Below are 15,677 nucleotides of genomic sequence, written 5' to 3'. Positions count from 1 at the left end.
ATGAATGAATGAATGAATGAATGAATGAATGAATGAATGACGCTCTCAGACCATACACTTAAATACTCATCAATACTCCATTAGACACGGCCCAACACACTAAACCTGTGGTTCTCAACTGGAGGTACGTGTACCCACGAGAAGTACATGAGAAAAAAAAAAAAAAATTCTTCTTCTTTTCATTGCAATTTCCATTATTAAAAATGTATTTGTTTCAAATTCTATTGTGAAAAATGTTGATTGACCCATCTTGAGGTTCACATATTCATAATGAGAAACACAGAGGTCAAAGTACTCACTTTACTGTAAATGAGTGGTTTTTATGGGTACTTGTACTTTATTTAGTATATTTCCATCCATCCTTCCATTGTCTGATCCGCATGCTCCTGTTTTCAGGGTCGTGGGGAAATATAATTCTAATCAGTAATTTTACTTGTACGTTTTAAAAGAAGTACAGTAATTTGTTACATTTCTACACCCGACCGTTACTGAGTATGATATTTTTTGGTTTTAAAATGATCAATGGACATTGTGAAACGACACAAAATGAAATGACCAGACAACAATAAATAAACGAAATGCACATTTCACATGTTTTAGAGTTCATAAATGTATCTATACAAAGCGCTTGATCATTTTTGTATTTTGAATTGAATTTTTTTTTTTTTTAAAGAAAAAAAAATGTACCTTTTGACAAACCTTTTGTTTTAAAAAAAAAGCCTTTGTGGAAAATAAATTAAGTTCCAATCGAGCTCTTGAGTACAATTTCAATCAAGTAACAGTATTTCTACTTGAGTAGAATGTATCAATACTCTTTACATGTCCACTCAATAGATTGTGTGGTGGAATTAAAAAATATATATAATTTTAATCAGTTACTTTTTTATTAATATTATTATTAATAATAATTATGCCATTTGAGGCAACCCAATTTTAAATCCAGGCGGCCCCACACGAGGTCACGACCCCAAGTTATAAAATAAAAATGCTGGCTTATATCAATCCAATACAGTATCAGTGCAAATCATATACATACTTTTACGACTTATTTTGTAAAATGGAATGTTAGAAAAGACCCATTTATTAGAACCATTAGAGCAGAGTCTGCAATTTGTTCCGTCATTCATTCATTACTATTTCAGCAACTGTGGTTCTTTGTAATCTTTCCCCATTGTGTTGTTTTAATAGTGGCATAAAAGACTTTGGAAAACAATGGGTTGTTTTAAAGACAAAGAGAAGTAATGTATGGATACATTTAAAGCACTGAGTACATTTACATCTCTGAAAATATGGAAAAACTAAAAATTTTGCCTCAGATTTGTATAAATAATTTTTAAAGTGTTGGAAAAAAAATTGCACAAAATGCATAATTTTTGCTTCTTTTCCTTTAACGTTTTTTCAAACAAGCAAAATATTAACTCAGGAAGGATATAACAAGTTGCTGTAATGTTGAATAGTAGCACATGATGCTGGTATTTAATAATTAATAATATTAATTGATAAAGGGGGTTCCTATATTGTTTATTTTATCTTCATAAATTATTAAAATAATATGCACGGTGATCTGCGGACATCACAGGAAAAATGAAATTAAGTTGTCAAAACGGCAAAAAAGCAAAAGCAAAGTGTGATTGGATGAATATTGAACTCAGCAGCTATAAAAAGTGAGCATTCACCTACTAAAATGTTTTTTATTTTTAAATACAAACAGGTAACGTTGGATTTAGAGCATTAACCTAATAGGGAGTTGGGGCTAATGCAATGTATTTTATTTGAAATTAAATACAAAAGAAACAAAAACCATCAGACTTCAATTCAACCTTTATTATCTTGTTCTTTTCTGCTTTAAATTAATTTCTTTTTTTTGTTTTGTTTTGTAACACCTGAAACAAAAGAAAATGTCCTGAACAGGAGTGATAATAAAGACTGACTTAATTTAAATTGGTACATAACAAAAACATAGGAGCACAGTAAAACAATGGTAATGTCTTTAACGTGTCTGTAAAACACTGTTCCAGCTCAGCTTGGTGTGGTACTCAATGTAGCGTCTTTTACAGAGACGCCTTCAGTTGGTTAGCTTCAACTTACAACAACAAAAAAAAAAAAAAAATTGTCTTATTGCATTCGACAGGAAAACAAAAAATACAAAGAAAACACAATTTTAAAGACGTATGCAATAGTGCCGATGTTTTTGAATTATTTAGCTCGGACGATAAGCGTTACAAATGTGTGTTGACACACTCCCCCACCCCCCAAAAAAGCTGTCGGATGAACTCCTCCTCACTTCCCTGAATGGAGTGGATACGTGTTCACAAAGTTCACACACTCATACACAAACACACGCTCATACACAGACTGTGAATCTCTTGTGGACAAAAATAAACAAAACATTCAACATAGAAGCCTCGCACACGCACAGAGAGGCAGGCATGAGGGCACCTTGTACAACCAGTAAATATATGATCATAGTCATTAATACATCATGACGACATAGAACCAAACTGATCTCTTGAGTAAGAACCAATACATTAGTGAGGTCAGTGAAGGGTGGAGAGAAGAAAAAAAAGAGAGAGAAAAAGAAATCTCTTGAATTGTAGATTACATTACATTTTTCTTTTAAAACAGAAAACTGAGGATAAAACAACGATAAAACTTTACACTGGGACATCGATACGTTGTCAGTGTGAGGGAGCAGTGCGTAACAGATGCTGATGACTGAGCGTGTCATCGTCCTCCTGATGGCTCTGTGGTCGCGTCGGGAGAAAAGCGTGAACAATCAATCCAGAGGCGTGTTTAGTGCAAGTTTCGCTGATGTTGCTTTTGTTTGGATTTTTGCTTGTTTTCTATTTTTTCTTTTTTTCCTCCCACAGTGCGTTTCCACCAAGGTAGATGATGAGATGCTACTTCCTTCCTTCCTTGATTGTTTGCTTTGTCTCAGTAGTGAAGCACTGCCCCAAACCCTCTTACCTTTGGATCCTTTTTATGCTTAAGCTTTTCAGAAAGAACAAAAACGTACAATATTAAACTCGGAGGTATGCAAGCCTGATCTTTGAGGGCTCAGTCTGCAAGTCTGATTTCTTTTGTTGTTGTTTTTTTTTAATGATTTTACCATTTCATGGTAAAACAAAGGGTAGAAGTGTAGCACTAAAAACAGCAAAAGATAAATGTGTGGATGTGTTCTACAGTGCATGGTGAGGGAGGAGCGTTTCACTTTAGTCCTATTCAGTTGAATCATGTCACCCTTTGTGGTTCAAGTTTTCCTGGCGTCTTCATTTAAAGTTGAGCGGGTGGGGGGGGGGTGATGTAAGACTCATGTTGTGTAATTGCAGAGTTTTTCTGAAGTTGACAACCTGCGCAGCTTTGTTTCACATCTCCTTGTAAATGAATGAATGTAGCGTTAGCTCCGGGGGGTTCACATGGAGTCAGACCCCCCACCCAGAAGGTCCCCAGGCAGCAGAGAGGCGGGGCTTCCCATCTGGTGACGATCCTCCAGTGAAGGCGAGCCCCACAGGCTGCTGCTGGGATACGCAGCCCCCCCCATTCCCCCCCACAGACCCTGCCGTCCAGCGTCGACGCCTCCAGCTCCCACCATGGTTCCGGTTCCGTTGCTGCTCCACTGGGTGAAGACGCCCAGTCCGGGTGCCTGGGTGCTGGACTGGTCCAATGAGCTGCCTGTGCTGTCCAGACTCTGCCATCCAGAGCTAGTGGACACGACTCCTGTGTTTCCTGCTCCTCCCACGGCAGAGCCGCCTTCCACTGCTCCTCCCACTGTGCCTGAGCCTCCAGAGCCTCCCGAGGAGCCTCCTTTGTCCGAGCTGCCTACTGTGGGACTGGAGCCCACTGAGGAGACGGCCGTGGTTCCTCCACTCGCTGCTCCTCCAGCTTGGGAATGTGCAATGTAGCGAGACACCTCCTCCTCACTCACAAACTCTGCCAGGATGGTGGTGTTACCCAGAACGCACCTGGATTAAACAGAACGCCTGTTAATTAATCACCATCATTCCACAGGTTACAGTAAAGCACTTTGGTGTCCCTCTAAACTGGGAATCATTGAACACACCATGTTGTAAACACATTGTAAAAACTAATGTGGGACAGGGTTGGGCTCAATTACAATTACCCATGTTCAATTACGATTACAGTGACCAGCAATTCACAGTGATCACAATTACTGAGCCTGAAATAAAAATGATAAATGGTCCTGAATCAGCTTGTTAGGCTTTCTAATCAATGAAAATATAGGTTTTTTTAAAAATATTTTTTGGTGTGGACATCTGAGCCTTTTTGTTGTTATTGAATACAATTGAGGATGTAATTGCAAATGAAAAATGTAATTGACCAGAACCCTGCTTGTAATAGACCTTTGAAACTTTACACCTGAAACCAAACAGCAGCCGTTTCTGCTGATGACCTGTAAATCATCTTTAAAATAAAACAGACATGGGCAACCATAAAATAGTTGGTAGCAAAAAAAATATCTTTAAGATATTTGCTGGGAAATTTTGTGTTTGCATGCAGCGTTACTATGGTGACACAAGATAGACCAATGAGATGTCAGCAAACAACAGTGTAGGTCTTACATGTGCAGCGCACTCTGGGCCTTGGCCGCCTCCTGTTTGGAGCTGTAGCGAATCAGAGCGGTGCCCTGGGTCAGGCCGAGGTGAAAGGTCAGCAAGGGACCGTGCTGCATGCAGATGGTTCTCAGAGTGGAGCCGTCGATCTGGAAGATTACGCAGCAAAGGGAAAGATTTATCGCTGACATTCAGACATTGAATTCAGAATAAAAGATAAATTATCTTTAAACTGACCTTGAAAACACTTAATTCCTAAAGCAAATTGAATTCCGAATTAAACTTAAATCCGAATAAGTGGCTGGTTTATTCCAATTTTAATTCCGTATTAAATAATTACTCTTACTTGTAAACACTTAATTCCGCTTTAAGTTAATTCCAGTCATTCTGCGCTTGTGCAACTTGACGCGATGAAGGGCTGGTGAGGACATAATCCAGGATGGCCGCCTGGAATCCAGCCGAGACTATTTATTAAATAAGAGCCTTAAAAGACATGGATATAATGAAAAGAGTGGAGGATGGACAAAAGCATAAACTGACTTATTACGCACACACTGACATCAGTAAATAAAACAGGCTTCATCGGGACATGAACCAACAGACCCATGATGCTTCACTAATGATGCATAGATCATTATAAACTACATTTTTCACTCAACATCCTGTATATGGAGGTAGAGCAGCTGTTGCATTAACCGCTGGCTCTGAATGACCATAGTACGGACTTCTATCTCCCCTGCTCCATCTCTCTTCTGCTCCACGGAGCAAAGTGAAACTATATGTTATTGTCGAGCTGCTGCTTCAAAACTACAATCAAAATAAAAGTGAAAACTTCTCATGTGGTCGTCTATGTTGGAGCAAAAAGAAATGGTTTGTTGTGCGTTTTTTCCCGTTAGACGTGAATACGTCACGTTAGCCCGTGTCCAATCAGAACCCTTGCCAACCCCCAGACCTAAAGTGGAATTGAATAAACCGGTTTTCCAGTAAACCTCAATTTGGAATGACTAATTCTAGGTAAACACGAAGCAGATAATTCCGAATTTAAAAAAACCATGTAACCGTGGCTGTTGTGTCTGTTTTCACCACATCTGTATGCAGTCCGCCACAGCTGCGTAATGACAGTCAGTCCGGATCCCTCCACAACATATACGCAGACCTATTTTTACTGGACACCAGCACAATGATGCATAAATTCAGCAAAGATGAGCTTGCGTGGTTAATTTTCAAAATAAAATACTCTGTGTTCAAAGCTGATCGTATTTCCGTTCATTTTCCAATCAGCTTGCACCTTTTCAGGGTGGTGGGGGTCTGTTGGTGACTATATCCAGCTTTCTTTAGGTGCTAGGCGGGGCTACATTCTGGACAGGGTGGCAGTGGGTCGTATTTCACATTTAAATATTGCACTTATCCATGGTACAATCACCATAATCTTCACAAAAGTAAAAGATATCCGTGGCAGGACTGAGTCGATTTCCTTTTGCTTCTCTCGACCACAATTAACTGCTTTGTGGTTCTCTTTGTACTGACTACAAGTCGCTATATCGCGCAATTACGCATGAATCTCCCGAATCTGCAACATATATATATCACAGACGGAGGCGGTGGAGATTGACGGACTGCAAATCACGCAGCAGTTATGCAGCGAAGACGTTGCAAAGTAATTAGGCATCCAGTGGAAATCCAGTGTAAGACTGACTGCAGCAGTTATCCACATATTGGGGCTGCCTAATCATCAATTTTAGTAGCAGTCTCAATCCTTTTCTCACATGGACTTAGGTTGTGCGTACCTGTGGAGTGAGATTGCTGAGCACCAACCAGCAGCTTTCTCGGGGGGTACCATCACTCCAGGCTGAGGCTGCAGAGTGAAAACAAAGGAGGAACCAAAGTGAGACCAACTCAATGGAGAGAATCCACTCAACAAATCAGTGTTCAGTGTTAGTAGAGACGTTACCAGAAGTGCTGGAGCCGCTGCCCCAGCCTCGACCAGCTAACCGCGGGGGTGCCCCCGACCAAGAGGAAGGCGAAGGCTGCTTTTGACCGGGTAAGCCTGGCGGTGGGCGGGACATCTGGGTCTGGTTGTTGCCACGATTGGCTTTCCAAGACTTGTGTCCAATGGGCTCAGGAGGCCAGCTGGTCTTCTGGTATTCTAAGTACTTTGCTGCAGAACAATCCACAGGACAACAGACGCCAGGTTTGTGTGTGTGTGTGTGTAGAATTGGAATAAGCCTACGTCACACAGCAGTGCGGTGTGTTGGAGTGCATGTTTGTGCAGATACCTGAGTTGTGTGCATTGTTGAGGGGACTGTCTGAGGCACTGTAGGGCCAGGCACCGGGTGAAGGCAGCAAGGTGTTGAGGGGAGGGGTGGACTCTGCCAACAAAAGCATTACAGACATCCCATTAACAACATGTTTTCACCAGACAAATACAAACCAAGGCAGGATGACTGACACAAAATTGATTTAATTCCAAGCAAACAATAAAATCAGAACAAAAATCATCTTAAAGATTAATTAATCAAATCTCATTCCTTATAATATGTTGATTATTTTTAGGTGGGATTTTATATGAGCCAATCAGCAGTGATCATGCTAAATGTTCTCTGTTAATGGGTAGAAAATATACACATTTAAAAGTAAACAGAAGGTATTGTTGGTTGGCAAATCATTTAACAGATCTAGCTGAAATTGCAACCTTAATCAACTGATACGTGACCTGAACTAAAAACAATTCTGATGACCAAATTATATTTTATAATATTGAATCGGAACACCTCTATCAATTATGACAAATTTCACCTTTACAAGTACGAAATGGGTAATTGATAGGGGTGTCGATATTGATATCTGCTATTGGTTCGATATCAGCCAGAAAACTAATATCGGATTTTATCGGACCACAACTAAAATCTCCGATATATATTATATTATATTTATTCAATTGTAGAATACTGTAGATATTATGTTGAAGGTTAAAATGTATGTAAGTAATTGGTTAATAATAAATGGGTCTGTTTTCCTCATACCTACTGTTGCTGACTATTATTCTCTGTTTGAGTAACATCACTTGATCAAGCCTTTTCTAACATTTCACACTACAAAATAATTTATAAAAGTATGTATGATTTGTGCTGATATTGTATCGGATCGATATCGGCATCGGCCAGTACTCAAGGCTGCAATATTGGTATCGGATCAGAAGTTAAAAAGTTGTATCGGGACATCCCTAATAATTGACATTGTATTGCTTATCGTATTGTTTAGTATCGAGATACATCATATCGTGGCATACAAATCATATCATCAAATTCATGGCAATGCACACTCCTACTAAATTAGGACTAATATTACATTTTCTCTCACAATTACGACTGCATGCTATAGGTCATTTTATTAAAAATGGTACAAAAAGCTAAATTGCATAGAAAGCAATGCCGAGGCCTAGAATTCCTTACCAGCGTTGTCTTGCAACAACTGGTGCTCTGAATCACTCAGACCGGGTGACACTGCGTTTCCCATCATACTCCCTGGGGTCATGTAGGGGTCAATCTCAGGGTCGACACGGTCAATTCCTTTCCATGGGACACCAGGCTGGAACTCTGTAGTGAAAACACCCATGTGGTTTTATAATGGCAGCACCAGTACATGAAAGTCACATCCCACAATAAAAAACTTTGGTCATTTCAATGGTTTTGTGACATCCAGAAATAATACACACCTGGAGGCCAGCTTGGTGTGTTGCTTGGTTTGGCGCCCATCTTGTTGCCGGGGGTTCGATGCCAGTTGTCACTCAGGCCGTCTCCGACCATCATGTCATACTGGGAGTAGGGCGACGCCCCTGGCATTTTGATGGGTGTAATGGGACCTGTGATAACAATGTATGTGTAGTTATTAAATGACAAATTGCTTAGTGACTTTCCAGAATTCAGATTCTATGTATCGTCTAAGGCAGCAGTCCTAAATATAAACATACCATTTTTGTGAAAAGTGCTCTCAGGGGTAGACGTATCTGGTGAACATTGTCCCTCCATCATCCATTTGAAACGTGACTGCTGAGCCCCGAGGTCCTTAATGACCCCCGGCCCCCCAACCACAGAGCCACCTAGCTCCAGGCCCGACAGGTTGACCCCAGAAGCAAACCCTGAACGCACAAATGAATTGAGACAAAATGAGAAAAAGTAAACTAGCTGTAGCATCACGTCTTCTAAACATGTCATGTTGAGACCATTTGTGCATCTGAAAATGCTCTACATTCATTAGGGGTGTGAGGATACACTCAAACAACGATTATAACCAAGACTGGGACGTAATGATGCACTTAACTCCTTTCAATTTGAATACATAGAGATCCTATTTTGGAGAAAAAAACTGATTAGTCAAAATACAGATTCTTATTGTTTTATTTAAATTGTTAAGATTTTTTTAACCAATATATTTTTTTCTAATAACCTTCTTAACATAACTGCATATTTCTTCATTTATCACCATGCAAATTTTGTCAAAGTTTTCAAATAATAAATACAGTGGAAAAAATAGAGGCAACTTTCTTTTTTTTGAAGTGCAGGTTAAGTTCCAGGCTTGGAATATGCATATTTTACATAACGAGTCATGTTTTAGTGCATGTGTGTATTTCTGTATTTCCTTGCAATACTTGCATACAGTCTTTGTCCTGTTATCTTCTCACCTTTATTCATTTTCCGACTTCAGTAAACTTCAAAATGCTGCCACACCTGCTCTGACTACAAACTAATAAGTGCTTGAATTCTTTGCCCAAATCCGACCCGGCCCATCAGGATTTGAGCCGGGTCGGGTTCGGGCTTAATATTGATCGTTAAAGGCAGGGTAGGTGATTTTCAATTATATATAATTATGAATGTAGCTTCCCCAACGGCTCCACCTTTACCCTCCCTCCCCTCTGTGCTCCATCTCACTCACATGGACGAGCACCACTGCTCCAGAAGCAGACCTCAGCTCATCGCTTGTATTGAGTAGAAACTACGTCGTTGTCTCGTGTCTCATTCAGCAGTAAGTTAAGACTAAACTATTATTATATATGTTTGAAAAATGACTAAAAACTCTGTTTTTAGTCTAAAAACTCTGTTTTTTTTAAAACGAACCATCTTTTTTCATTGGTCGAAGTTTTTACAGGTCAACAGCTGTTACAGATGACAGATTTTCTTTCTTCCTTTTTCAGAGCACATAAGATCTTAATTTCTGTCAGAACATAAAGACAATTTCAACTTTGTGCTGTAAATCAATTGGTGTGTTTCGATTAGCGCTAGAAAGCGGCACAAATTAATGCTGACTCACTTCGACAACAAACGAACGTGAATAGCGTCGGGTTTAACGGGTTTGGGCTTAAAGAGACATCGGCTTCATTTGGGTCAGACGGGTTCAGGCCGGGTCTTCTTTTTTTGGCCTGATTAAAGCTTTTCTCCTGCTGCTGATCTTGGTTCAGCTGAGTGTGCGTCTAAACGTCAAAACAAGCTGCACTAAAACAGTCACAGCTCCCCCTATTGTTTAGAGGAGAGTAATAAACTATATATTGTGCTTTATCGATTTAAAAAAAAGTTATAATTTATTATTTATGAAAGGCTCAAGGACATTTTACACATTAAAAGTCATATTTACACACATTAGAAAAGAACCAGAGTAAAATAAGATATCTCTGACATGACTTACTTAAAACACTTTTCTCCCAGTATACACCTTTCCCTTGTTTTTTTTCCATTTTTGTCTTTTACTTTAATAACCATTTACAACTGTAACTGAGGAGTGTCTACGCGTCTAATATACAAACATAGATAATTCAGCGAAAGATCCTTAACCAATTTATATCCAAAATATCTTACGTCCAATGTGATATTTTTTTAATGATATAAATGTAATTAACTACTGTATGTTCTCCCACTCTGCTCGGCATTCCCAAAAAATGTGGTGGTGATTAGTATCCCGACTCCCACGCTTTCCCCAACATTTTGAGTCTGTCTCTAAGAATAATTTAATAAAATAATTAACTAAGCATTTGTGCTGTATCGATTTAAATCCCCTCTTGTTTGCATTGATTTTGAGCTGATTTAGGATGTACCCTTACATCCCTAACATTTATTGAAAAGCAATGAGGTGAAGTTACCAGAGTACGGTCCTAGATTCTTCTGGTGTAGATCAGCCACTGACGCTGACAGGCCTGGGTGAGGCAGAGGATCAGCCATGGGCAGTTTAGGACCAAGTCCCCCGTGGTGGGAGGGGGACAGTTTGGAGCTGCCACTTAAACCCCCGACCTGCTGCTGCTGCTGCCTCTGCTGCTGGAGTACCGCCATGATTCTGGCAAGCTGAGCGGACAGAATATGAGGCAACAGCACGAACGTAAAGATGCATAAAATAATGTTTGTTTTTTTTGCGTTTACCTGTTGAGGATCAGCCTGTTGCCGCACATTGGGAGTGAACTTCCTCTGGTTTTGTAGCAGCTGCTGCGGCTGTTGTTGCTGCGGCTGCTGTTGGAGGAGGAGCTGACAGGCCTAAACCAACACAAGGTGGGAAAATGAAAACAAAACAACAGGACTGATAACTGATAACACATCAGGGTTGGGGTCAATTACATTTTTCAATTACGTCTTCAATTATTCATGTTTAATTACAACTCATTTATGATTACGATGACCGGCATTGTTTCCAATTACAATTAAAATTATTATTTTTCCACTGAATTTCAATTACAATTATGTTCTCAATTACTTAGGTTAAAATCTAATCAACTACAATTGCTGAGCTTGAAATAAATAACCCCAAATATTATTTTAATGCCTTATGTTAGCTTTTTTTCAAATTTTTTTGCCTAGTTTTTTCACTTTTTTCATGCTTTACTGGATTTTCACCCCAGTTTAAGTATGCCTAAAACTAAATGATAGCCTAATCTCAGAAACACTTTTCTGAATTTTACAATATTTATGCCTTAATATAGGCCGTATCACAAAAAGCAAAAATTCCCAAATTTTTCAATTTTTATGAATTATATGAGAAAAAATAATTCATTTTGTTTTACCTCATTTTTATGCCTTACTATAGCCTTATCTAAAAAAAAAAATATCAATACATTCAAATTTCATTTTCATGCCTTGTTTTTGTGCCAGTTTTTATAGAATTTCCATGACAATTACAAATACAGAGTCAATTAACTATGATTACAACAGCAACAGATTTTTTCCAAATACATTTAAAATTAGGTTGTAATTGTAATTAATTTTCAATTACACTATTACAATTACAACTGACCCCAGCCCTGTAACGCGCACGCACACACACAAAATAGACTGACATGGTTAAAATTTGCACTTGTTTTCAAACTTAAAAATTAATATTCTGCCGAACATTTAATAAAAACTAAACTGAAGTCATTTGCAGCACGAGGCAACCATAATAAATTCTAATTGTGATTAATATCTTAATGTGAACAAGATCAAAGTTACTTTCCATTGGCTTAAGCTTCAAGCTTAATTCAGGCCTTCACTTGAATTCAACACAAAACTGAAACACTGTTGAATGGTGATGCATTGATAGGACTTTGCCCCCCTTCTAATCTACGTGCTTGTGTGGACACGGGTGCAAGGAAGTGTGTGTAGGTGAATGAGTGTGTGAGTAAAAGCGCTTGTGCAAACAAACTTGAGCTGTAGTGTAATTGGAGCTGTGTGTGTCTGCACAAGTTTGTGTATATGCTATACACTAAAGTGCACACATGTACTGTTTATCCACTAAAAGAGCACTTAAAGTTATATGTATTATGTTTCATATTGAAATATGTTCACACACTTATATTAATAACATATAAGCTCTAAAATAAATCCAGTAATTTGTTTTTCTTACCAGCTGAAACTGGATGTGTGGTGGGTAGATGCTGCTGAGCATGGCAATATGCTGTGGGGACAGCTGTGGAGGGAACACGCCACCCCCAACTCCTGCCACTCCGCCCACACCCCCGACACCACCCACGCTCCCGCTGGGAGGGGGCATCTGCTTCAGCACGGAGCCTGGCACCTGGAGACCAGATAACGACAGGCGTCACACCTGTTCCCACAGAAAGGCTCCAGTACTGTAACCACAGGCAACTGCATTAGGACTAAAGCTCCACGCTGCTCCATGGCACTGGGATGAACTAGAGCAGAGTTTTTCAACCGTGGGGTCGTGACCCCATGTGGGATCACCTGGAATTCAAATGGTGGTGACCTGAAATGTCTAGTAATTGATAAAAAAATAAAAAATCCTGATTAAAAATATATATATTTTTAAATTAAAATCATTCTATTCACTTGGTTTTTCGGGGTATTTTTTTCAAGTTTTTTGACCATTTTTTTCCTTCTGTTTTTTGGGCCATTTTTTACCTGTTTTTCATGAAAAAAAATTCTGCTCGGACGGATTTTTTTCTGTTTTTCGTGCTAATTTTCTCCCTTGTTTTTCTGACTATTTTCATTCTGAGCTTAAAAATTTACTTTTGCGGTTGTTTAGAAGAAAAGCCCATTCAGATCTGTGGGACACATCAATGTTTTTTCAGGATCAGTTGGACAGATGTGGCATTTCCATGGATATAAAAAGATGCATTTGAAGTGCATTCAGGCTGGCTACGTGGTCGCTCAAAATACGATCATGGGAACTGCTGAAAATCACGGTAAATGACCCGGAATGCGTGCAGCAAGGAGATGCCATAGGATGGATGTTCTCGTGGGATTTCTCAAATATTTGAGGTGGCGCAACTTGTCTCTAATCCTGGCTACTCTGTGTTAAACTTTGACAAAGTATAACAAAACATGATCAAAAACGAATTAATTAATTTAAGTTGTTCTAGTAACTTTGACAACGTTTTCCAACAACCAACACTCATCATCAAAGCAAACGTTTCTCCGTGTCTACTTGAGGTGAGAATCACATCAGTGCAGATTAAATACAGAGCTTTCATTACCTGAGGTGACAGGAATTGATGAGGCACTTGTGCTCGTATCCCTGGGGACTGGTTTAATGTGGGGACACTGGGCGGTGGCCTGGACTGGGCCATCCCACTGCTACTGCCAAAGATATTATGACCACCCTGTAATAAAAGAACAGCATAAAAAAAGTTATTTGAGTTTGGATAAACGAAACATGAGATAAAATTGTTGGCAGGTAAGACAGTGAAAAAAGACCAAAGGAGAAGCTAAATGTAAAGACGGAAGGACAGAAACAAGAGGAGGGATAACCTTACTTGTCTAAAGGGGACAGAGTGGTTGAAGAGGGAATGGGACTTGTAGACACTGGATGGTGAGTACAAGGAGCACGGACCCTCTTCCCCAAGGCACCCATCCTGATTGGTCGAAGGCAATGGCAGTCAGAGGGACAGTTTTGTGTAGTAATGAATAATGAAAGGATGGGAAAGAAGGACAAAACACAAACAAATACAAAATTGGGCAAATGGTTGAAGGAAGGAAAAGTTGAATAACAGCAAAGGGAATTGTTTTTTTTTATCTAGACACAAGAATGAAATGACATTTACTTAATTTGGTTGTTTGATAGTGGGGTTACCTTGTCATAGAAGGAGCCAGCATCTCCAGATACTGCCTCTTTGGAACCAGGAGGACGATAACCCATCGCCCCACCTCCTCTTCCTCCTTTCCTCAGGTCTCCATTGTAATCTAATCCCAGACCTCTTTTCTCCGCTTCCATCTTTTTCTCCGTGAGAGAACCCGGAGCCAGGTCAATGTTTGGCCCACCTCCATCATCACTCTGCAGGAAACAACAGTCTACGCTCAAATAAACTGGTACCATAGCAGGGAAGTGTTAATGCTTCCTGGTGCTACAGCACAGGTCTTACCAGCAGGCCCATGTTAGAGAACTGCCTGTTAATGGGGCTCATCCATGATTCTCCTCCACCAGCTTTGAGTGCACTCTAAGACACAGAGCAGAAACAATGTCTTTAAAACCTATACACCGATACCCTAATGGGAAAAATAATACATTTCTGGAGTATTCTGAGGAAAAAAATAAAAAAAAATGATTGCTAACACCACACCACAATTTATAACATGTGAACATGTTGTTTGATCATTAGTGACAATTCTAGGTTAATGCCAATGTTAGGCAAATTCTAATGCCAAGTTAGTGCTAAAACTGGGCTAATGTGATTGCTAGTCTAATGCTAAAGTAAGGCTAATGTTAAGTTAGTGCTAATGCTAGACTAATGTTAACGTTAGGCTAATGCTAACACTAGGCTAATGCTAACACAAGGCTAATGCTATGTTAGTGCTAATGCTAAGCTAATGCAGTGCAACATGGGCCAGCACCTGCATCCTTACTTGCATTTTCTTCAGGATTTAGTCTCTGCTTTTTCAGTCAAGGCTTCACAGGAATGGAATCAAATACCAGACCACATCAGACAACTCGACACACACACCTCCTTTTCTCGGCAGCTAAAAATATGGCTTTGTGACCACCAATTATGTTCACACTCTGACAGCCTTTAATTTTAAAATATTAAATTAGTTTCTCTTGTGTTAAGTATAGATTAACTTTTTTGTTTTAACTGTGTTCCACTTGTAATTTACTGTGTGGCAATTCTGAGAGTTTTAGTCCAGGCCTGGTGCTTTGTTTGTTGTCAGTAATTATTTTGTTATTTGTCATACCTGTTCTCTTTTGTCATGTTGTATTCCCTGTGTATTTTAAAACCTTTTACATTTTAGGTTGCCTTTTAAAATCTGGCCAGGGACATCAGATGAAAACTAGCCTCTTTTTGCTAATTCTGGCTCATAGCTGGGTTTTAGTCATGTGATTATGATGAAGAAGGGGGCGAGGTTTCAGATGGAGTGCAGGAAGTAAAAATGGCGAATACACCTATGGAGGAAACCATTGCAGAGAGTCTGTATTGTAAAGATTTAGATCCAGTTTCAAGACAAAGATGCAAACAATAAATTAATACCTTGGGCTTGACCCGTATCTCATGAAGATTAGTGAGTTTTCGACAAAATCTAAAGATTGGCCGACCATCAAGGCTGTTGATATCACAAACTATCTGGTCCTTCAGACATCCTACTGCACCAGACAGCAGATGAAAGCCTATAAAAGTATGGAGGCATATAACTATTTTGTGAG

At 39.4% G+C, this 15,677-nt stretch overlaps 1 protein-coding gene across 1 annotated transcript in view; it reads right to left on the bottom strand.

Moving 5' to 3' along the window:
* Positions 1-1,803: 1,803 nt before the first annotated feature.
* tnrc6ba (trinucleotide repeat containing adaptor 6Ba) overlaps positions 1,804-15,677 on the bottom strand; it is a 31,936-nt gene continuing 18,062 nt past the window's right edge. Inside the window, exons 8-22 of the mRNA XM_028477098.1 lie at positions 14,404-14,478; positions 14,115-14,315; positions 13,798-13,896; positions 13,519-13,644; positions 12,429-12,599; positions 10,976-11,086; positions 10,702-10,900; positions 8,542-8,709; positions 8,287-8,433; positions 8,024-8,167; positions 6,848-6,940; positions 6,523-6,729; positions 6,359-6,426; positions 4,581-4,720; positions 1,804-3,962 (exon numbers count right to left, since the gene is read on the bottom strand). Coding sequence (XP_028332899.1) covers positions 3,413-3,962; positions 4,581-4,720; positions 6,359-6,426; positions 6,523-6,729; positions 6,848-6,940; positions 8,024-8,167; positions 8,287-8,433; positions 8,542-8,709; positions 10,702-10,900; positions 10,976-11,086; positions 12,429-12,599; positions 13,519-13,644; positions 13,798-13,896; positions 14,115-14,315; positions 14,404-14,478 — 2,499 coding nt within the window. The 3' untranslated portion in view covers positions 1,804-3,412. The remainder of the gene's footprint in view (positions 3,963-4,580; positions 4,721-6,358; positions 6,427-6,522; positions 6,730-6,847; positions 6,941-8,023; positions 8,168-8,286; positions 8,434-8,541; positions 8,710-10,701; positions 10,901-10,975; positions 11,087-12,428; positions 12,600-13,518; positions 13,645-13,797; positions 13,897-14,114; positions 14,316-14,403; positions 14,479-15,677) is intronic.

This window comes from Gouania willdenowi, chromosome 19 (genome assembly GCF_900634775.1).
Source record: "Gouania willdenowi chromosome 19, fGouWil2.1, whole genome shotgun sequence".
Lineage (NCBI taxonomy): Eukaryota > Metazoa > Chordata > Actinopteri > Blenniiformes > Gobiesocidae > Gouania > Gouania willdenowi.
This window is presented reverse-complemented; position numbering and strand designations above follow the sequence as displayed.